This window comes from Canis lupus, chromosome 25, assembly GCF_011100685.1.
Source record: "Canis lupus familiaris isolate Mischka breed German Shepherd chromosome 25, alternate assembly UU_Cfam_GSD_1.0, whole genome shotgun sequence".
Classification (NCBI taxonomy): domain Eukaryota; kingdom Metazoa; phylum Chordata; class Mammalia; order Carnivora; family Canidae; genus Canis; species Canis lupus.
The window spans coordinates 25,391,752-25,415,152 of record NC_049246.1 but is presented as its reverse complement, the minus strand read 5'-3'; the positions used below and the strand labels follow the sequence as shown (position 1 = coordinate 25,415,152).

Here is a 23,401-nt window from a genome sequence, read left to right as displayed (position 1 = left end):
ATGTACACTTGTACTTCTTTAAAGCAAACTCTCCAAAAAAATTGCCTTTTACAAAAATGACATGATAAGATTCCATTGCACTAACTCAACTTTTTATTTAATGCCTTAATTCATGCATTTCACCTCTTCTGTTATTCTTTTCTGCCCGATGATCCTTCTTCTCTTCCTGCAGGAATAGTTATGTTTATTCATCTTGTTCCCTCTCTTTAGGTTGCTACTTTTCTTACATGTGATAGAAATACTCTGTAGTTCAGGAAAGATTGAGTTGATTTGGGTGCCGATAACAGGTTTTGTCTGGTGGTGGCAGTGTGTGTGTGTGTGTGTGTGTGTGTGTGTGTAAGGAGATGATTTGCTGCTATTTTTCTCACTAGAAAAGGAAATCTGACAGAGACATTCCTGCCCTGAACAGAACTGTGCTTTAGATGAGTGTTGAGTGTCAACTAGGCTATGGTCTGGCGTCCTTCAGTCCTTCAGATGCCAAAATACAGACAGCTTTAGTTTTAATGTAGTATCAGAACTCTGTTTTCTCCAACCATATTTTTTTTTAACTTTTTGCAAAGAGAAGTTGAATAAAGTCTAAGAATCTAGTGCACAGCATTGTGATTATAGTTAATACTGGATGATTAACAATTGCTAAGTTGTTTGGATGCCTGGGTGGTTCAGTAGTTGAGTGTCTACCTTCAGTTCAGGGTGTGATCCTGGAGTCCCAGGATGGAGTCCCACATAGGGCTTCCTGCATGGAGCTGGCTTCTCTCTCTGTCTAAGTCTCTGCCTCTCTCTCTCTCTCTCTCTGTGACTCTCATGAATACATAAGTAAAATCTTTTTTAAAAATTGCTAAGTTGCTATTTCAAAGTCGCTAAATGGGTATATCATTGATGTTTTCAGTGTAGAAAAGAAATAGTAATTATGTGGCATGGTGGAGATGTGTAAATGTAAGATGGTGATCATATTTCAATATGCAACTGTATCAGATCAATACAAGGCACCATAAACTTAAACAATGTTGTATGTCAATGATATCTCAGTATAGCTGGGAAAATAAAGTATTTTAAAAGTCCGCATTGATTCAGAGAACCATATTATTCCCAATCACCTTAATGAACTATGTTTGCAAAAACTAAAAAAAAAAAAAAAAAAGCTATTTCCATGCCTTCAAAAATGTCTTCAGGCTAAACCCCAAGCCATTCCTGCTCTGTAGGAATATGGATGGGATGCAAGGAACTTCTAAGACAGGTACCTTTGGTTTCTCCCCGCAGACCCCTTTTAACTTCCCACCTCCTTTTTTGAAGAGAAGGACCCTAAGCTCTGTGCCTCCCTGGGTCAGTCCTACCACATTAGCTCCCTTCTTCATGCTGTCCTAACGCACATTTATTTTAGGTTCTGCTCTGTTTCATTGATCAACTGTTTTGTTTTGTTTTGTTTTGTTTTTTCCTGCCTTCTATATTTTGTGTCATCAAACTAATTATGACTTTCCTCCCATTTTCTTTTGTGTGATGTGTTTAGTCTCATTTTTATTTGCTAACATCATTTTATGTCCTCAGAGAGAAAGAAAACTATGTTTAACTTTCCATCTTGAAATAGAAGCATCTAGGAGTCATTTGAAACTAGAAGCAAGATAGTGGATGAAAAACAATCAGATAACAAATAAATGTACATCCATAGACAATAAAATTCTATTTTACTAGGCCTTTTTACCAACTTTTTCTGGATTCTACTTCTTTCTTTTGACCTTATTGTTTGATAACCCTTACATCTAATTTGGATTCAGGCAGAAAGTGTTCTCTCAGGAATCACCCAATTACATATCCTTCCCAAACATTTATTGCTTTTTGCCATTTTAAAAAAATTCAATCTCCAATGGTTATTTTCTTTATCTAGAAATACCATTGTTTGCCTTCACAATGTCTTTATGGTTTCTGATTTTTCATTTTTAATATTTCTCTATATTAATCCCTTTCTCTCACATCACAAATCCAGGTTTCAAATAGTTTATTCTGCTAAAACACATTCTATCCCCCAGGATGGCATGTATACCTATTACTTAATTCCTACCTGGCTTCTTTTTCAGGGAAAAGTATTAGCATATTCTTTATCCATTTTAACTATTTATATTTATCCAGACATTATTCTTGATTAAAGTTCACACTTATTTTTTGAAAAATATAGGTTTCCTCCTGCAGTTTTACATAATGCAAGGTCATTTTAACGGAAGAATCTTTTTAATGATAAGTCTTTCTAAAACTATAAATGTTCACATGAAATGCTCACAAACTTAGACTGGTATGCCCTAGATCTTAATGTAAAGATACATTTATTCAGCGTCATGATCAGACTATTACATTTAGCAATCAACAGCATGGGTGCAAAAAAAAAAATCTACATTAAAACCCTTTGTTGGAATGCTTTACACTTTCCACAGAACAGAAACTAAAATAACCTGTTATACAATTAGTCACAAATACAGTCCTCGAGTTTTTTGCCCATACACATGAGTATTGTCTAAAACATGTCTTCTTTGTAGTAGCTAGGCCCTGCCACCACTGTGCTTGGCTGAGTTCACAAATCTGTTGTAACCTGTAGCTTCCCTGTCACTTCTCTGGCTCTCCTCTCCTGCTAAGCTTTGTTTCCTGGCAGTAATTAAAACCTTCTGCCACTGCCATAGCTGCTGCTGCTGCTGGAACCACCATAGCCACCTTGGTTTCGTGGTTTGGCAAAGTATTGGCCTCCACCACCATAGGGGCCAGAGCTTCTGCCTCCAAAATTTCCTCCTTTCATGGGTCCAAAATTTGAGGATTGATTGTTGTAACTGCCAAAATCGTTATAGCTTCCGCCACCTCCAAAGTTGCTTCCGTCATTACCAAATCCGTTATAGCCATCCCCACTGCCACCGTATCCACCACCACCTCGACTGCCACCGAAGCCACCTCGACCACTGAAGTTCCCTCCACGACCAAAGTTGTCATTCCCACCAAAACCACCTCCACGACCACCACCAAAGTTTCGAGAACTACTTCGGCCTCTTTGGCTGGACGAAGCACTAGCCATCTCTTGCTTCGATAGGGCTTTCCTTACTTCACAGTTGTGGCCATTCAGAGTATGGGATTTTTGTTTTGTTTTTTTTTAATTTTTTTTATTTATTTATTATAGTTACAGAGAGAGAGAGAGGCAGAGACACAGGCAGAGGGAGAAGCAGGCTCCATGCACCCAGAGCCCGACGTGGGATTCGATCCCGGGTCTCCAGGATCTTGCCCTGGGCCAAAGGCAGGCAGGCACCAAACCGCTGCGCCACCCAGGGATGAGTATGGGATTTTTGAATGACAATCTTGTCTACAGAGTCATGGTCATCAAAGGTCACAGAAGCAAAACCTCTCTTTTTGCCACTGCCTCGGTCAGTCATGATCTCAATCACTTCAATTTTCCCATACTGTTCAAAATAATCTCTTAGATGATGTTCTTCAGTGTCTTCTTTAATGCCACCGACAAAAATCTTTTTCACAGTTAAGTGGGCACCGGGTCTTTGAGAATCTTCTCGGGAGACAGCCCTCTGGTTCCACGACTCTTCCGGCCACCTCGAGCGGCCGGGCCTTCATGGCCCATCTGCCTCCTCCACGGTGGCATAGGTGAGAACCCAAAGCCTCTGGAGCACTTGGTGTTGGGCTCTCTCATTACCACACAGTCCATAAGCGTCCCCCATTGCTCAAAATGGGTCCTCAGACTCTCATGGGTTGTTTCGAAGCTCAAACCTTCCGATGAAGAGCTTCCACAGCTGCTCGGGCTCTTTGGGAGACTCTGACTTAGACGTGACCGCGGTGGGAGGGGAGACTTTAACGATGCTTATTCGGGGCAGAAAGGAGTAATCTAACGAACGTATCTGCATTAGTAATTTTCTTCATGATTCATTTTAAGTAATGCATCTTAATAAGAGTATCACAGAAGTGGTGCTTTGTTCTGATTATATTTTATCAGATGATGGACCATGTTAAATTTTGCTATCACTGTTAGTGTTCACTTTGATTAACTGATTAAGTTGATATATTCTAGGATTTATCTATATACATACACACATTTGCATAAATACACACATGTTTATATTCATATGTATACTAATTTACATCTCTATCTTTACTTCTCTCTGAAAACTATGAGTCATACTAATATCTCTGATACCATAGGTTTATTCTAGTTTCTGAGTTTTCGTATTTTAACTTCCTCATCTGACAGTAAGAAACCTGGCTCCCTATATCATTAAAGTAATGATTTATTTGATCAATATGTAATAGTTCTCCCTGTCTGCAGTCACTGGCCACTCTCTCTCCTGCACAAATGCCCTAGAGTCCCTCCTATTTAGACTCTGACAGATCATGCCCAGATGCCCCCAGGTGGACACTCTCCTCACCCTTCTCTGGTTCTAATACTCCACACCAGCTGTCTCCCTATAGGAACATCCTCTAGCTGTAATATCCTGTGTGTGCTGTGTATATACCCCTTCTCCTCAGATGTCCTTCTCATCTGGTCTGGTCTACCACGCTCCCATAGCCATCCCAGCATGGATGCCCATCTTGTGTTGCCTGATTGAATGGCTTTAAGACTGCATTTGCAGGAAGGAAATGGAAGGAAAGGGAACAGAAAGAAGAAACTGGATCCTATTTTTATGCCATAAATTTCAAACTTTTTTCGAGTATCTAACAAATAATTTAAATCTGGATCTAAAGTCATCAAGTTTATTTTTGTCAATCAAAAAAGAAAATAAAGGGCACTTGGATGGCTCAGTCAAACATCTGACTCTTGATTTCAGCTCAGTTCATTACCTCAGTGTCTTGAGATCGAGCCCCACATAGGGCTTCATGCTCAGCGGTGAGTCTGCCTGAGAATTCTCCCTCTTCTTCTCTCTTTGCCCCTCCCCCCACTCTCTGTCACAAATAAATAAATAAAATCTTTAATATAAGCAAATAAATAAATAATGTCTCTCCTTGTGACATGACTACATACATACATGTGACATGTACACATGTAAGTTCACGTGTATAGATGTAAATACAACCTTTTTTTGAGATTGAGTCTTTCAGTTGAATTCTATGTCTTTGAAAAGGGTGAGGTTTTAATACAACATTATGTTAAAATTTTCTTGGAATTATTTTTATGAAATCTTGGGCTATTTTTTGTTGGTTTCTCTGTTTGTTTGCTTGAGATTTGCCTTGTGAATAGTTTTTCCCTAGTATGAATAGCAATAATCTAATTGCCAAGGCTTTGCGATGTACTTTGCCATTTTGCCTTTATCTATATCTGAATTTGAAAGGCATGTTCTACTTCTTCAAGGGACATCTAAAAGAAAACATACCACTGAAAACATCTGCAAGTACTGTCATTTACTTTTCGGGCCAATGATGGCTAATGTAATGAACAATTTAAAGGCACAATTTGCCATATGGATGCTAAAGCAATTCTTTGCTCTGCTGCTAAACATAGCAGTGTATTAGATGGATGTAACAGCTTTTGCACTGGCACTGAAAAGTAGCAGATTGGCCAAAGACTGCTAAACAGGTGCTCTCTGTAATGGCAATAGAATATCTCGTCTTCTCTGAGCTTCATTCTCTGTAAAATTTTTGAGTATACATATTAATAGCTAAGGTAGAAAGATTACTCTAAGATTGCTGCTCTGATTTGCCATAGACCAGAAGCTTAAATTATAAATATAAGGCTTGATAAACATTATGGTACTGTATCCACTTCCTTCTTTGTAATCCATCTCCACTGTCACTGCCTTGGTCAAGGCCATCCTATCTCCCACCTAGACTAAAACAATAAATTCATGTGTTCTCTGTCTCTAAGCTTTTGCCATCTATAACAACTCGCTGTGTTGTGTTGATTCACTATACAACCATGATTAGAAATCTGTAATGGCTCCCTCATCATCACAAAGTGAATTCCAAGTACTTTGTATCACATCAAAGACATTCCATGTTATAGCCCAAGACTACCTTTAAAAACATGACTTTCACTTCTTTTTTTTTTTTTTTTTTTTGACTTTCACTTTCAAGTTGCTTTACACTTTTAGAATGTTTTAAAAAATTTTTTAAATAAAATTATATCTATACATATATATGTATATATGTACATATATATATATACACACACACACATATATACATAAACACATATTTAAAGGGCATGTCTACTCTATTTTTGAAATTTGGAATTAAGGTTTAGTGCCTGAATTCATTCACCTTTCTTTCTGCTGAAGAAGAGAATATACACATAAGTAGTCAAATGGGAACTGTATGGCACTTTTGTGTATTCTAATAATCAGGCAAAGAACACATGTGACAACCAATGGAATGAACCAAAGGCTTATACCTCAGTGACTTACTGTACTGCTACATGAAATTTAGACTCTGATACCAGACTGGCTTTCTGCCATTAGGAGGAGCTTTTTGCATTGGTTTGGAGGCATATTGAAGAGGCAAGGGCTGTGAGTCTATTTCCTATATTATAAAACATATTCCCAATCAGAAGTAGACTTCAATTAGCCACTCCTCCTATGACCCTTTGTTCTTCTATGGAAATGCATTATTTTCCTTATTTTACTCATTGACCTTGGATGCAAGCCTCTGATCAACTTGGGATGCCAGAGCATTTTAGACAGAAGGCAAATTCCTCAGAGGAGCCTTCCACCGAACTTAATACTGCTACTTTCAGAATCTTCCTGGAATCATTAGGAAGTGCCATGAAGCCCAAGAGACACTGAAATGTATCCAAACAAATAGCACTCACTTCAGGCTCCCAAAGCCTATACTGAATTTCCACTTTCATTCTATTTTCACCACCACCATGTAAAATTATAAAGTAATAATTAAATTTAAAGGGTGAGATGAAAAAACATAATAAAAAATGCCTCATTTTTTATTCAATGTCCACAAAGAAATTAAAGTCCCTAAAATAAAGCCCCTGCCTCTTGCTAAATTAAAATAAGAAAAATCAACTGCCCACCCCCCTCATTGTTTTATTAATTCCAATTTCACCCAATGAGTTCACAGTCAGATGAAGCAGGCAGTTTTATAGTGACAACAATATACTGGGCCATGTTTCCCAACATGGATGCACTTCCATCAACATTTTATCGAAAGATGATTTTTTTTGAAAGATGAATTAACCCAAATACCAATGTCCTTGTGTTTTTCCTTTTCCAAAGGCTGTGTGTCAATAGAGTGCAGAAGAATTTGTCTCAAGCTAAGCAATATTCCCTATATTCATATTACTGTTAGCAGCAAAAGAAAATAGCAAAGTTTGAGCATTCTCTAGAAAACAATAACTTTGAAAATATGAATGATTGATTTTAGCTTTTCAAAATTGCCAGATACTTGTACATATTTTAGGGTTCAGTACTTTAGACTTATATTAAGTCAAAGGAATCTAACAGTTAATTGTGACTTAATACTTCTCTTGTAATGGGATAAAATAATCAGGATGTAAGATTCATGCTTTCTTCTCTGTCACATATTGATGTATAAGACACCCTTATTGTCTTAAAAATTTTAAACATTTGTAAATATTTAGAAATAAGAAAGAAATATTTTTTAAAAATCTGTCTACTAGTAGTCAAATAATTATAGCACCTCTTGGATTCAGGACTTTCATGAGATTTTCTTGTTCTTTAACGTCCATCCTTCATATTTAAAATAATTTATTTTCTATTTCTGTTTAATTTTACATTCTACGCATCTTGATGGTCAATAGATTTTGGACTCTTTCTAACTGTGCAGCATTTACTTGTTTTATTAGCATTGTTGATCAAACTTATAATAGGCCAGTCTCTAATCAAAATTAATGGCCTTGTATCTTCAAGGCCTAACTCTAAGTTCTGACTCTTCCCTATTTCTTCACTTCTAAGAAAATCTTTCATTTTTAGCCCTATAGTATAATGGGCACAGAGGTTCCTACTCTGAAGTTCGTTAGGCCAGTGGTTTCCAGCATTGTTGTACATCTGAATCACCTGGGGAACTTTTACAAATATTGGTGTTTTGGTTCCATGCCATATCATCTAGGTTAAAATCAGGTACAGATTTATTTTAAAGATTATTTCAATGTGCATAGAATTCATTGGCTTATGGATCATGAGCTTCATTTTTGAATAATTTTGTTGTTTTTCCCCCTGTCATATTCAAGCAAGACAAATGGAAATGAGAAAATGAGTACAAAAGCAAAGATGAAAATTGTGCACCAGCAATCAAGAAAATGAAAATTGAAACCACAAATAATTTTCAACTATTCTAACTAATGAGGCATTGTTATGTTTTTATTTTTTTAATTTATTTTTAAATATTGGCACAAATATTTTTTATCTTTACAAAGGATTGAGAATTAGAATGGCTTTGTATATTTTTAATAGCAATACAAAAAATAAAAAAATAATGAGAAATATCTTTAAAATTCAGAAAAAAAACCTTTCAGCCTAAAATTGTATACCAAAATTAGGTGTTAATTGAGAGGATGTTTAAACAAATTGTGAACAAGCAAATTCTCCAAAGCTTCATATCCATATGCACCATTTCTCCAAAAATTACTAAAGTACATGCTCTACTAAAATGAAGAAATAGGGGTGCCTGGGTGGCTCATTCAGTAATGAATGATCCGAGGGTCTCAAGATGGAACGTCACGTTGGGCTTTCTGCTCAGTGGGGAGTCTGCTTCTCCCTCTCCCTCTGTGTGCTTGTTCTCTCACTCACTCTCAAATAAATAAATAAAATCTTTAAAAAAATACAATGAAGAATTAAACGAAGAAAAACGAAAATATGCGGGCCAAGAAAGGAGATCCCACCAAAGAGAAGATAGAAGTAATTCCCAGTATAATGATCATGTGAGATCATAAGATCACTGCTAGGTTCCAAAACAAAAAAGTCTCATTTTGGAGTAAATGCAAAGGACAATAAAGCTAATAAAATATGTGATGAATCTGACATTGAAACATAATTTAGACATTTTAGAACTTGTGGGTAAGTTAATGATACATATGGAGGAAACTATGTAAAATATGTAAAGCAATTATCAACCTCCAGAAAATGTTTTTCAGGACAGGAAAAGTAGTCATAATTTATCGTATGACTTAGTTGGAGGTATTATTCACCTTGTCATGATATAAAATGTATATACGAATCTAACAACATGACAATGCAACAGTATCTGTGTCCTAGGAGGACAGAAAAAAAAAGGTTTATGTTAATAGGGATGGTGATAATGTTTGATAGAAAGCTAAATCCTCTTCTGCTGTGGAGGCATCCAAAACTGGAGCACTTAAGAGTAGCAAAATAAACTCATTATTTAAAGAAAATTAGGTAAATCCCCAAAGAATCCATTAAATAAATTGAAGGGATTATCTCTAGTGAGCAGGGACATAGAGATACAGGGCAAGGGGCTGCTATCTTAGATAAGGTTTTTGTGTGTGGCATTATCTATTAGGTGAGTTTAACTCATAGAGTTATTTTAATCCCTACCACATACTATTTCAGCTTCATAACAAAGTCAGTAGCCAGATAATGGAATCCTTTGGATGTAATGTTATGTGAAGATTGTGGGACAACCTGATGTGATGGGGAAAAAGAATGATTCCTAGAATCAGACTGGTGATTCAAATTCTAAATGTACTATTTATTAGCACCTTATGTCATCCTCTCTGAGCTTTAATTCACTATTTTTAAAATGGTAATATTACCCACTGTCAATGTGATATGGGTTAAATGGTATCTATGAATCTGCACAACACCTGGTAACGAGAAGTACTCACCAATTTATAAGATCTTATTCCTTCTACTCTGCTAAGTAATAATCTCATTGGGTCTTCTTTAATTTGGTGTACACAGTTTTAAATATTTAGTAAAGGAGTGAATAAATGGATCTCATAAAAACAAAATTTGTTGGTTTTATGATGAATGCTAAATCAGGCACTTATAGGGACTTCTGGAATGGTGGAGCAATGTTCTCTGTAAATTCACTCCTCCAAAAAAAAGCAACAGAAATACTGGAAAAATGGTCAAAATGAACCTTAAAAGGCTCTGAAAAGCTTGCAACACACTAAGGAATGTGTAATTAACAAACCAATAGGCTTCTCTAGAAACAGAGTATTTAAATAGGTTCCACTCCTGAGCTCTTGGTAGCCTTGAAAACCAGAAGCCTCTCAACCACAGAAGCTGTACAGTCCAGGAGCCCAGCATGTATCAAAGGCCGGCCCCTCAGAAAGTCCATCTCCACAGCTATGTTACTTTAACCTGGCCTACTCCTTAGAGGAGTCCCAGTCAGAGGGCTTATCATTATTGGGCAATGACTGGGAACTCTCCCAGTAGGACAATCCTATCCTTGGGCATTTGTTGAAAATGATTACAAGAAAAGGTTTAACACTGCAGCTGCCTAAGGCTGGGATACCAGTTGGGCAAACAAGAGCCTGAACAAAAATTTTTAAAAGATCTGAAGAATGAGATGCTCGTAGGCAGCTTTGAAAAGCTCTAATATCCTCTTGTAGATCTAGAGAGTACACACAAGTGTAAGGCTGTGTCCCTGCCTAGGAAAGACCTGGGAGGTCCCCAACCTCTCACCTCTGGCTGACCTCAAACCCTGTGCAAGAAAGGAAGTGAAGGTAAAGGCCTGAACACTAAAGGCATCCCTCCAAACAAACATGAAGTCCCTGGCAAAGGGTGGAAGATGTATTGACTCAGGGCAATAAGGTAATCTGACCAATCACTAGTTGACCACTAAGGTCACTGAGCAGAGACCTCAGTGGCTGCACACCATAGGGAAATGCAGACATTTTTTAGGTAAAGTGATTATTTAGTGTGATTAGTGACGTACCTGGATAAGTCACTAAATAGCAAAGAACACCAGCAGAGACCATTTGTGGGATGCAAGTGGAGGTCTGGTTTCCAGAGTTGCCACATTGTATTATCTAATGTATCCAGTTTTTAACTTCACAAAAATTAAGTGACAAAAAATATGCAGCAAAATAGGGCCCATAAATAAGGGGGGGAAAAAAATAGAAACAGCCTGAAGGTGTTCAGATGTTAGATTTACCAAATCAGGCATTTACAAAGTTACTAGAGATATCAAATCAAGGAAACTGAGACTAAATGAGATTAATGACTTGCATAAGGGCCAGCATCAGTGTTCAAAGGAGACTATGAATTTGTGATTTCCAATTCAGATTATTCACAGAATCGGGGCGTATACAAATATAAACATACATATTTTCTTTTTTAAAAAATAATTAAAATAAAAAATTAATAATGAAAAGCATGGAATTATTTGAAAATAAAGAGCCCTTATGTTTTCATCTCTCTTTCAGGTCCTCCTGTTAATGTCACATGCAACATATTCATAAACAGTTTTGGCTCCATCGCTGAGACAACAATGGTAGGCATGTTTACTTTGTAACAAGTTTCACACTAAAGTCATTTGTAATTACATGAATGACAAATTTTCTGCTGTGTTATGTAATTTAAAGCCAAAATTAATATAATGAGATTTTTAAAAATAAAATTAATGGTATAATTAAATTATAATCAACTGCGAATAATAATGTTTCATTTGGTGATGGTATATTAGAGAAATAAATATAAGTGAAAACAAGATTGATTTTTCCCATTTTGGTATTTAAATATTACCTCAAATTAAAACTAAAATTTTACCATATAACTTATTTCTTTTCTATGCTTTTTAATAACCAGACATAAACATAGGAGTAAATAATTTCATGTTCAATAATTCTGTATATTTATAATATGTTTATAATATTATTTTAAGTATTTTATTTTGTTTCTTTTCCAAATGAATATAATATTTGCTAAAATATCATAAGTATTTTGTGAATTGTGGTATATGCCTTACTTTACTGAAATTCATTGAACAGAGACTTCATTACTATGTAATCGAGAACATTTTATATAATGAAGTTATTAAGGCCGAAAAATTATCATTACAGAGCAAATTTATTCTAATTTGAATTTTATAGCTTTCTCTAAAGATCATGTTGTGTCTCTACTTTGCACTGCAGCCTTTATTGTGCATTTTAGCTGAAATAAAATGCAGAGATAGACTCATGAATCACTGGATATCTGTAAAATCAGCTAGCAGGCAACTTTTTTTTTTTTTAAATTGAAACTGTATGGTGGTTCTTAAATTACCTAGAATTATACTCCATTCCTAAATTTAGCGAGTATAATTTGCATTAATTTTCAAAGTTGATTTTAGCTAAAATAGGATGTAAAATACTTAAAGATTTATTAGCTTCCAAAACCATTATTAAGTAGAGAGCTATGTTATTGTACATACCTCAGAACGACTTGATAGAAAATTTTCTAAGGAAAAATAATCTAATATGTAAATTATTATGGGTGGATGTAGAGATGTGCATGTGCGTACAGGATCTATCTCAATAGGAAGAGACTTAGGCATCTTTTTTTTTTAATTCTCTTTTTCTCATGTATGCAATATTTAGTCACTTAGTGGCATCTTTGTGGTTTTATCAAACTCAATATAATACAATTATAGTAAAAACATCAGTGAAGAAGAACTGAGCTCACATATTTGCATTATATAGAATTATCTTAAATACAGTGTATAAATTAATATGAATGTGTGGGCAGCCCTTGTGGCTCGGCGGTTTGGCGCCACATTCAGCCCAGGGCGTGATCCTGGAGTCCCGGGATCGAGTTCCGCGTGGGGCTCCCTGCCTGGAGCCTGCTTCTCCCTCTGCCTGTGTCTCTACCTCTCTCTCTCTCTCTCTCTCTCTCTTCCTACCTATCTCTCATTAATAAGTAAATTTTAGAAAAATCCTTAAAAAAATAATATGAATGTGTGTGTTTGTGTAAACACAGAGAAAATGCAAATAATTTGCTTACATAAGCATAGTGTTGTTCTGGTGCAATTCTGATTCCAAAATGACTATAATGCTGTTTTAGACTCTGATGTATTCTAGATTCTCATTGAATATCTGGCTGTGATTTATATCCTGCATTTGTACTATTGGGGAGAAAAATTTTCTTCTACCCTCAAGATTCTCTTGGCTGGTTTAAGAATTAAATTGACATGAGACAGGTAACAGAAGAAAATCAAATTTAATAACATACATCAGAAGAATTCACATAAACAGAAAAGATTCCAAAGACAGGCAAGATGCGGTACATAGGTCATGCTGAACAGAAGGGGAGAGAAGTCTGGGACCTCAAAGCTAAGGAAAGCAATTTACAGGAAGATGAAAAAGAGTAAATGTTTGGTAAACAAATGTTTGCTGGCCAACTCAGAAACAGTGGGATATTGAGAGGACTTTGATCAAACAGGCCTTGCTGGTTCCTACCTATCTACCCGTCCTACTTCATATTATAACTATAGTTAACTATGGTGCTAGCTCCCTTCCTGGAACAGGTCCTCTATCTAAATCCTTTTAAGCAGTTAGTAAAAGAAAAACTTCTTGAGTTTTCTGTTTCTTAAAAATAATCAACCTAAAACAATCCATATGCCAAAGAGACACATTTTGGGGTGGAAAATTTTTTCCTCTACCATACATTCCTAGTCCGAATTGTGTTTAAAGATGAAAGAATCTCTGTTGGCTTTTTTCTACTTAGACTTTTCAAATTGTATTTCGAGCTCTGGTAACTTTCTCATTTGAATAGCTGCTATACACACTGTAAAATCTTGAAAACCTAAAAATATGTTTATACTTTCTCTTTAGCAAGATCTCTTTCACAAAATACTTTGGGCAGCAATAGTTGGAAAGATTTACAGCCTTACTTATCTTTCTGGGGTGAAGGAAGAGTCTTGGGAAAAAAGAGAAGACGTCACCAAATTTCCTTCTCATTAAAACCAGAAAGATTGTCAGGTTCCGGAAGGTCTTTGCTTTTTATAATGTAATTCATCAGTCTACTGCTAAATGGTTGTGGCGCACTATATAGAGGATGACTTCACCAGCTAAAATTTCTTACCTTTATGGAATGCCTGGATGACTCAGTGGTTGAGCCTCTGCCTTAGGCTCAGGGTGTGATCCCGGTCCCCAGATTGAGTTCTCTGGATGGAGGGAACTCCCTATTGGGTTCTCTGGATGGAGCCTGCCTCTCCCTCTGCCTGTGTCTTTGCCTCTCTGTGTGTGTCTTTCATGAATAAATAAAATAAAATCTTTTTAAAAAATTAAATTTCTTACCTTTAATAATTTTAGATTCCCTTTATTTTGTGTAACATTAATATTATTAAAATAATCTTACACAAAAAGATTGCAGAATATTGCAAATATACTCTTGCAGTGACTCTTCTTGGTTTAATTTCCCTTCTCTAACATAGGAATTCTTTCCATCTATATATATTCTATCATAATGTATTTTTCTGGAAATCATTTTTAGCATCTATCATCTTCCTCTTCAGAATCAGGCAACATCAATGAACATTAATCAGGCATCTCAGAGGTTAAGTATTATAAAATTTACTATGTCTATGTTGGTTATCTTTCTTTTTAGTCTTCTAAACTTTTAAACAGGTGATATTATTTCTATGCATATAGTCAGATTTAATATTTAAAAGAATTTTAATGATATCATATAGAAGAGCTGCAATATGGTGTCCATGTGCATAGGAATGGAGAGAATTAAGACTTACTGTTATATTTATATCTTAAGATTCATAGAATATTTTCCTACAACTTGTTTAGATTGGTATATTTTATTCAGTTTCTGCCATCACAGCTCTGCAACTAAACTTTGTCTTGTTATTGTAGTTGCTATAATATTGTTCAAATTAATTTATTTATATAAAACCATTTATATATATTTAAAAATATTTACACTTCTTATATAGTTTATTTTTGTTTTTTTACAACACAAATAGCCTAATTCAACTATGACAATGTATTAAAATTGTGAGGATGGAATTTCAAATTACCTATAATCATTAATGGATGTTGTTGCACCTGAGATCTCATATCTAAAATAAATCCAAATAATTCTCCCAATCTTTGCTTAACAAAGACCTTAACTGTCTTCAATGTCTGTTTACTGACCAAATAATTAAGCTCCCACTGCTGGTCTAGTTTCTCACCATTGTATCTCTCCTCTTTTTTAAATTCATCTTTAGTTCCATTTGAGATAATTATTTGATTCTTGAGAAAATCTCTCTAGTAGATATTCTATATATTTACCCATTTGTTTTAAAAAATAAGTTATTCAAAATTTTAATGTATTTTGCATTTTCTTCTTGCACGAATTTTTTTTTTTTTTTAATATTTTTGTGTGTTGGGGCACCTGGGTCTCTTGGTTGGTTAAGAGTTTAACTTTTGATTTCAGCTCAAATCATGATCTCAGGGTCCTGGGATCAAGCTCCTGGCATCATCAGGCTCCATGCTTAGCAGGGAGTGTGCTTGGAATTCTTTCTCTTTCTGCCACTCCTCCATTTGTGCTCTTTCTCCCCTCCTCTCTCACATAAATAAATAAATCTTTTAAAAAAATTATATGTGCATCTTTCCAATAACATAAATTCTAATTTATTTTTAACTGTGGAACTTGTTATTCCCCAATATTTATTTGTCTAATTAACCTAATATAGTTCCAACCATTCTCATTTGAGTACAATTTTATTATTCTTGACACATAATGGTGAATGCTTTTCTATAAATATCCTGAAATTTTTAAACTTCCCTATTTGTTTTACATTTGAGTTATGTGTCATATATAATGAGATTCTCTAAGGACATGTTCAGCCTCCATTCTTCCAAGTTCACATTCTTAAGCAGGCAGTGATTTAACAACTATTGGAAGCCACAGTTCTTTAAAAAAATTTTTTTAATTAAAGATAAAAGTGGTTTACCATCATTAGAGTCATTCTTGTTCTCCTTTTGTGATATGACCTTGGTAAGGGAGGTATGTCTGTCCTACCTTCTAAACATGTGGTAATGAAAGAGGTTCATGATTGTTTTTATTGCTTCTATGAAGGAAGCTCAAGATCACATTAACGTGACTCTTGAAAAACCTGTTATGAGTTGTGGATAAGGCTTAAATGCTAGGATGAAAGCATTTGTAAGTTGGACTTTAAAAAAAAAAACAAACATATCTGAATGTAGTAATTTGGGTGTGTATGTATAGCACTTTCTCAAACTGAATATACTAGCTTAACCTCCTATCTTCAGAAAACAGATGGCTCTCCATCTTGTTACACATATGTTAGAGTTAGAGAAGTACTCGGCTATCTGCCTTAAGTCAATATTTACTCATTGAACCATTACTTTTCACTAGTGCTGAAAGAATAAATTGTTCTTACAAAATAAAAACAAAAAAGGTTGGATAGTTTTGATATAATAGGTTTTCAGGTGTCTGTAGACAGAAATATATGGGAGGTTTGGGTAAGAGCATCTGAAGATCTGCTGTGATCTCACAGAATTGTCAAACTGTACATTTTCTTTATTTTTCACATAAATGATGGGTTCACATTTTAGTTGCACAATAATCATGCATATGTAGATGCTACTTTGAATCATTGGATGATTATAATCTCCGAAGAAATCCAAAACTAGTATACCATAAAAGATTTACAGTGTCCATTACAGATTCTTAATGGAAAATCCTACACATTCTTTTTTTTGAAGTATATCTTAGTTGTTTTAATCAAATAGAGTTATTACCTATGCAAAATACACTTTGCATAGAAAAGTAACACTAATGTGCCTATCATCTTAACAAAGTAAACATCAAAAATAAATTGAAGCTGACCATATACTCTTGCCCCAGACACTGTTTCCCTACTTTCCAAAAGAAGCTTTTTCCCTGAATTTGATATTAAGACATAAATTCCATTCTACAATCATGAAAACATGAATAAAATGGTCATACTGTAGTGTCCACATGTAATTTGATTTTTGGGCTCAAATTTATGTTTTTTGAGATAAGCCTTAGGCTCTTCCATTCATTTTCATTTCAGGAAGTATTCCATATTGTATTTGTATTGTATTTATCCATTCTACATTTGATGGACATTTTGATTGTTTTTAATGTTTTTACCACTATGAAAACCCTGGATTGAAAATTGTTGCACATTTTCTTCTACTATGCATATGCAGAATATTCTATAGGATATATACCCAGGAGTGGAATTATTTGGTCAAAGGCTGTATTCTCAGAAGTGAAATTATTTGGCTCAAATATTACTAAATTGTGCTCCAAAGTGGCCATTCTGTCTTAAACACCTGCTATTAATTTTATGAGATTTTTTATTGTTTTACATCTCCCACAGCTAATGTTTACTCACTTTGGATATAATTTCTGTTATTACCTACTTCCTTGATTAAATAGTGTGGTTACGTGTTTTTCTTGATTTCTTTTTTTTTTTTTTTTTTTTTGTCATTCTGGTGTCCTTGGTGCAAAATGACTTTTATATCTTTTGTACATTTATGCTTGTTTGTTTTTATAATGTATATACCAACATACACTACACACACACACATATATTATTCTGAAGATGAATGCTCAGTTACATGCATTTGAAATACCAATTTTGCTTTTTTTTCAGTGTATTCATGATGTCTTTTGATGTATAAATTATTTCATTTTAATTTACAAAATCTACCCTTGTTTTACTCATTGGTTTGTGCTTCATTGTCTGAAGAAATCCTTCTCTCATCTAAGTTCATGAAGACATTTTCTTCTAAAAGCATTTTTGATTTTCCTATTTAGGTTTTAGTTCACCTGGAATTTTGTGTTGTGGTATATTTATATATGATGTGCAGTAGGCATTTACTTTTATTTATTTCACAATAGAATAATTACTTCTACAAATCTGCAATTGTACCTCTTTCATATGTAATTATATACATATATACCTATATATTATATAATATATATTATATTATATATATTAAATGAATCTGTTTCAAAATTCTTAATTTTGTGCCAATGGTCAATCTTTCTATGCCTGCACCAATATTATAGTTTTATTTAATGTAGTTTTAAATTGGATTTGATATTTAATAGGACAACTTTCCTAATACACAGTTTATTCTTTTTCAAAGTATTCTTGACTCTTCTTGGAAGTTTGTTTTTTCGTATCATTTTTGTATTATCTTGTCAAGTTCCACAAAATAAACTTGAATATATGGACGAGTGTTTAGAGAATGGTCACCTTAAAATATTGAGTTTCCCATCCATGAATATATCTCTTCTTTATTGAAATATTGTTTACTATTATTCAACAGACACACAATCTCTCATGAATTTCTTGCATATATTTTAATGTTAATTTCTCCTTTATTTTAAAAATATATATTTTTAAATTGCAACATTTTAGTCATATTTTCTAAATCTTTATTGCTGGTATGTTGGAATATGATTGTTTTATACATTGTTTTAATATGCTTTCATTTTAGTCCTAAGATTTTCTAGTTCCTTCATGCAATCATTTTATCTGTGAATAATATATTAATTTATTCCTCCTGGTCCTTATATACTGTCCATGTTTTACTCATCTTGCTGTTTTAGCAAAAACAGTATTGAGTGAAATATATATTGTTCCTGGCTTTAAAGGGGAAATTTATAGTATTTCTAAAATAAATGTTTGCTTCAGTTTGGTATAGATCTCCTTTACCAGAGTTAGGGCCCTCTTTCTACAGAACACAGAAATCATTAAATACAAAACAATCCCCAAAACAAGTAGTAAGTCTTCTAATCCATGAGCTAGTATATCAATTTATTTATCTTCTTCCGTTATTCTCAGTTACATTTTTCAGAGCTTGTCATATATTTTATTTGTTCCCAAGTGTTGATGTATGGTCATAAATATTACATTTTTTAATTTTTAAAAATAGTTTTATCTTAGAGTAGTTTCAGATCTACAGACGAATTGCAAAGATAGCATAGAGTTCCCCCATACCTCCTTCCCAGTGTCCTCTATTATTAACATCTTGAATTAATATATTTGTCACAGCTAATGAACAAGTGTTTGACACATTATTATTAACTGAAATATATATATATTTTTAGTATTTACTTATTACTTCTAATGTCTTTTACTGTCCCAGGACTGATCCAGGATACTACATTATATTTAGGTGTCCTATCTCCTTATACTTTCCTTGTATTTTATGGCCTTAACAATTTTGAATATGGGTCAGGTACTTTGTAGAATGTCTCTCAATTGACTTTTTTTAATGAGTAGACTGGAATCATGTAATTTGGGAAGGAAGACCATGGAGGTAAAGTGCCATTCTCCTTACTTTATATCAAGGGTATGTACTATCACTTAGGACAGTATACACTTTCATTAATAATGACTTGTCAGACTTCACCACTGTAATATTAATCCTTTTTTCACCTCTGTTGAAAAGCAGTGTACAGACCTTACTTAAGGATAGGGGAGGATTATTCTCCATGCCCTTGCAAGGATCATGTCTGCATATTATTTGGCATTCTTCTATACAGAACATTTATCTACTCTTCCCCATTTAAATATTTGTCCGATGATTTATTTATACCAGTATGGATTTATAGATATTTATTTTACACTTTGGGTTGTAATTCAGTACTATATTATCTATGATGTTCAAGTCATTACAGTTTTGGCCATTGGGTGCCCATTCAGTTGAGTCCTGTGTCCTTTCCACATATTCCCATAGTTCTGTTTTTGGAGCACTTTCTTGCATCCTGCCACTTAAAGATGTTCCAGACTCATCTTGTATATTCCCTGCTCCAGCCCTAGAATCAGCAATTTCTCCAAGGATCCCTGGTCCCTTTTATTGGAGAACAGTATTAGAAACCCAGATCTGGTTACTAGGTATGGTCATTGCTAACACAGTGTCATTGTTTCTGTGCCCTCCCAGCAGACAGAGCTTGGAAATGTGTGTGTGTGCAAATGTTATAATTTAAATTATATTTCCCAATTGTTTCTATGAACATGTAGAGAGACAATTATATCTTGGAATATTAACATACATCCTAAGAACTTGATAACTTAGGTAGTTCTAGTAGTAGTTTGCCAATTTCTTTGTATTTTCTATGAAGATGTCCATACAAACGGTTAAGACATTTGTACATCTTCTTTTCCAGTATTTATGCTTTAAATCTCTCTTTCTTTTCTTCCCTTTTTCCCTTTTTTTCCCTCTTATTTTATTGTACTGGTTCACAAGTCCTGTACAATGATAAATAAAATGGATGGAGAATTACCACCTTTGTCTTTTTTTCTGACGTCTGTGAGAAAGCATGCAATATTTTGCAATTAAGAATGGTGTTAACTGTAGATTTCTCTTAAGTGCTCTTTATCAGATTGAGGAAGTTTTTTCCATTACTTGTACACTGAGGTTTTTTTTTTAAATCATGAATAGGCATTAAATTTTACTCAATGCTATCTCAGCATTCATGGAAATGATTGACTTCTCCATCATTCTGTTAGTATTATGGATTATATTTAATCAATCAAGTATATATTGATTTTCAAATATAAAATCATCTTTGCAGTTCTGGTATAAACTCCAATTGATCATAATATATTCATCTTTTTATATATTGCTGATTATTTAATTATCTGATATGGTTTAGGATTTTTGTTTCTATGTTCATTTCGGATTATTTAACTATAATTTTCTCTTCTTGCATTGTCAAGAGCAGTGTCTGGTATTAGTATTATACTATTTTCAAAAAATTAGTTGGGAAATATTCATTCTTCCTCTACTCTGTAAGATAATTTGTGTAAAATTGTCATCATTTCTTAAATAAGTATGATAAAATTTTGTAGTAATGCCATCTATGCTGGCCATTCTACAAAATTATAGATTCCATTCTTGAACAGATAGAAGACTAGTCACTTTTTCTGTAGTGTACACTTAGCAAAAGTTTTTGTTTTTTATGAAATTTGTCCATTTCCCTAAAAATTTCAAATTATTGACATAAAGTTATTTTTTTTTAATTTTTATTTAATTTTTATTCATTTATGATAGTCACAGAAAGAGAGAGAGAGGCAGAGACATAGGCAGAGGGAGAAGCAGGCTCCATGCACTGGGAGCCCGACGTGGGATTCGATCCCGGGTCTCCAGGATCGCGCCCTGAGCCAAAGGCAGGCGCCAAACCGCTGCGCCACCCAGGGATCCCACATAAAGTTATTTATAATACCATAGCACTTCATCTGAGGGGATCTTATTAATGCCTCCATTTTCAATCCTTTCATTAAAAATTTTGTTTTAGCTCCCTTTCTTCTTAGTTTATATATGGATTTCCTTTATCTGCTAGGAATTTTTGCTGCTTTCTGAACCTATAATTAATGTTAATCTTTTAAGAATAATAATACTCAAATTTTATCTTTCCATCTGTTCTTTCTGTAAAATCTATTACACTGAATATTCAGCACCTCATTCTCTCCATCAGAATTTCTATCTCTTTCCGTTTCTGTGATGTACATCCCTTATATTTAGGAATTATCATTGGTAAATTATTGGAAATCCACAAAAATCCCCCCAAAGCTGCACTTTCCTATCAGTCCATTTTAGACTCCTTCATAGCAAATACCTCAATTCATTCATGCACTATGATGGTGGCAAATTTTTCTTATACTACTTTATTTGACTTTAAGGATGGCATTTAATTCCTTGTGTTGATTCAATTTAGACTTCATTTACATCCTATTGTTTTATTCAATTTAAAGTGCTCTTTATCCTTTTATTTTTTTAAAAGATTTTCTTTATTTATTTATTCATGAGAGACAGAGAGAGAGAGAGAGAGAGAGAGAGAGAGAGAGAGATACAGGCAGAGGGAGAAGCAGGCTCCATGCAGGGAGCCTGAAGTGGGACTCCATCCCGGGTCTCCAGGGTCAGACCCTGGGCTGAAAGAGGCACTAAACCGCTGAGCCACCCAGGCTGCCCAGCTCTTTATCTTTTTAATATTTTGTTTAAATCCACAGACATTTTTTAAAGAATTTTTTTATTATAGGCTCCATAGAACATCAGTCTACTCTGCAATATTCATTATTATGCCATTAACAACTAGGATAATTCTTAGCACAAAGTAACTCTTGAATATCTATTGTTGAATATATTTATACATGTATTCTAGCTAACAGAGAGTATTTTTTTCCAAAAAGAAAACTTTGCTACTATGTCCTTGTCATAGCATATAAACACTTTGTTATTTATACTGCTTTGCAATATGATCTCTTTTTTTAAGATTTGTATTTATTTGATATATATATAGAGAGAGTGTGTGTGTGTGTGTGTGTGTGCATGCACAAATGCTTGCCTACAAGTGCACAGGAGTGAGGGGAGGGGCAGAGAGAGAGGGAGAGGGAGAAGCAGACTCCCCACAGAACCAGACATGGGGCTTGATCTGAGGACCCTGCAATCATGACCTGAGCAGAAATCAGATGCTAAGCTGATGGAGCCATCCAGGCTCCCCAATATAACCTATTTTTGCAGTTCTGGTCCTGGTCACTGTTTTAAATTGGTGCTACAGTCTCTTAAATATGAGCTAAGTGATTAAGTGTACAATGAAGCTACTGTTCGCTAATTTTGCTAAAATAAATGTAGCTTTTTAAAATTTTTTTTTAATTTTTATTTATTTGTGATAGTCACAGAGAGAGAGAATGAGGCAGAGACACAGGCAGAGGGAGAAGCAGGCTCCATGCACCGGGAGCCCGACGTGGGATTCGATCCCGGGTCTCCAGGATCGCGCCCTGGGCCAAAGGCAGGCGCCAAACTGCTGCGCCACCCAGGGATCCCTAGCTTTTTTATTAAAAAAATTTCCTTGCAATTTTATCTTTCCTCAAAAAGCATTTGCTTTTTCAGAAAAGAAACAATTTCATTAAAACATTAAAATTTTATATGGGGGAGCCTGAGTGGCTCAGTTATTAAGCATATGACTTGATTTTGGCTCAGGTCATGATTTCAACTTTGTGAGATCAAGTCCCATGATGCTCCCTGTGATGAGCCCGGAGCCTGCTTAAGATTCTCTCTCCTCTTCCTCTGCCCTTACCCTTACCTCACTGAAGAGCACAGATACGGACATACACATGCACTCTCTCTTTTGCTCAATTAAAAAAAAAATTGTATGGAGAGTTTTCTATGATAAATTAGAGCTCCTACCATTTGTGCTTATGGTAATCAAGAATAATTTTTAAAAATTTAAAACATCAAGATGCAAATATTTCAGATATCAACTAGGTTTAACAATATTTTTAAAATGACAATTAGAAGGCAATGTGTGTAATTTGAAGGAAAGTCCATTTTTTCTTTTGGTAAACTTTTCCAAAACTGAGTTATTGGTCCTTTGTATCTATTGTCAAAGACTAAAGTTCTTGTAAAGATTCATTTAATGAATGTCATAATAGTATTCAATGACTATTCCTATGTAAATCATATTTCTAGATTTAATAATATTAATGTAGCATATGATTAGATGGACGCTATTTCATT

At 34.5% G+C, this 23,401-nt stretch overlaps 1 protein-coding gene across 7 annotated transcripts in view; it reads left to right on the top strand.

Moving 5' to 3' along the window:
- Positions 1–23,401, top strand: part of GLRA3 (glycine receptor alpha 3) — a 207,305-nt gene that overhangs the window by 42,856 nt on the left and 141,048 nt on the right. For all 7 annotated transcript variants that reach the window (XM_038573625.1, XM_038573623.1, XM_038573624.1 and 4 more), the window contains one exon: positions 11,327–11,394. In XM_038573625.1, the coding sequence (XP_038429553.1) occupies positions 11,327–11,394 (68 nt within the window). The remainder of the gene's footprint in view (positions 1–11,326; positions 11,395–23,401) is intronic.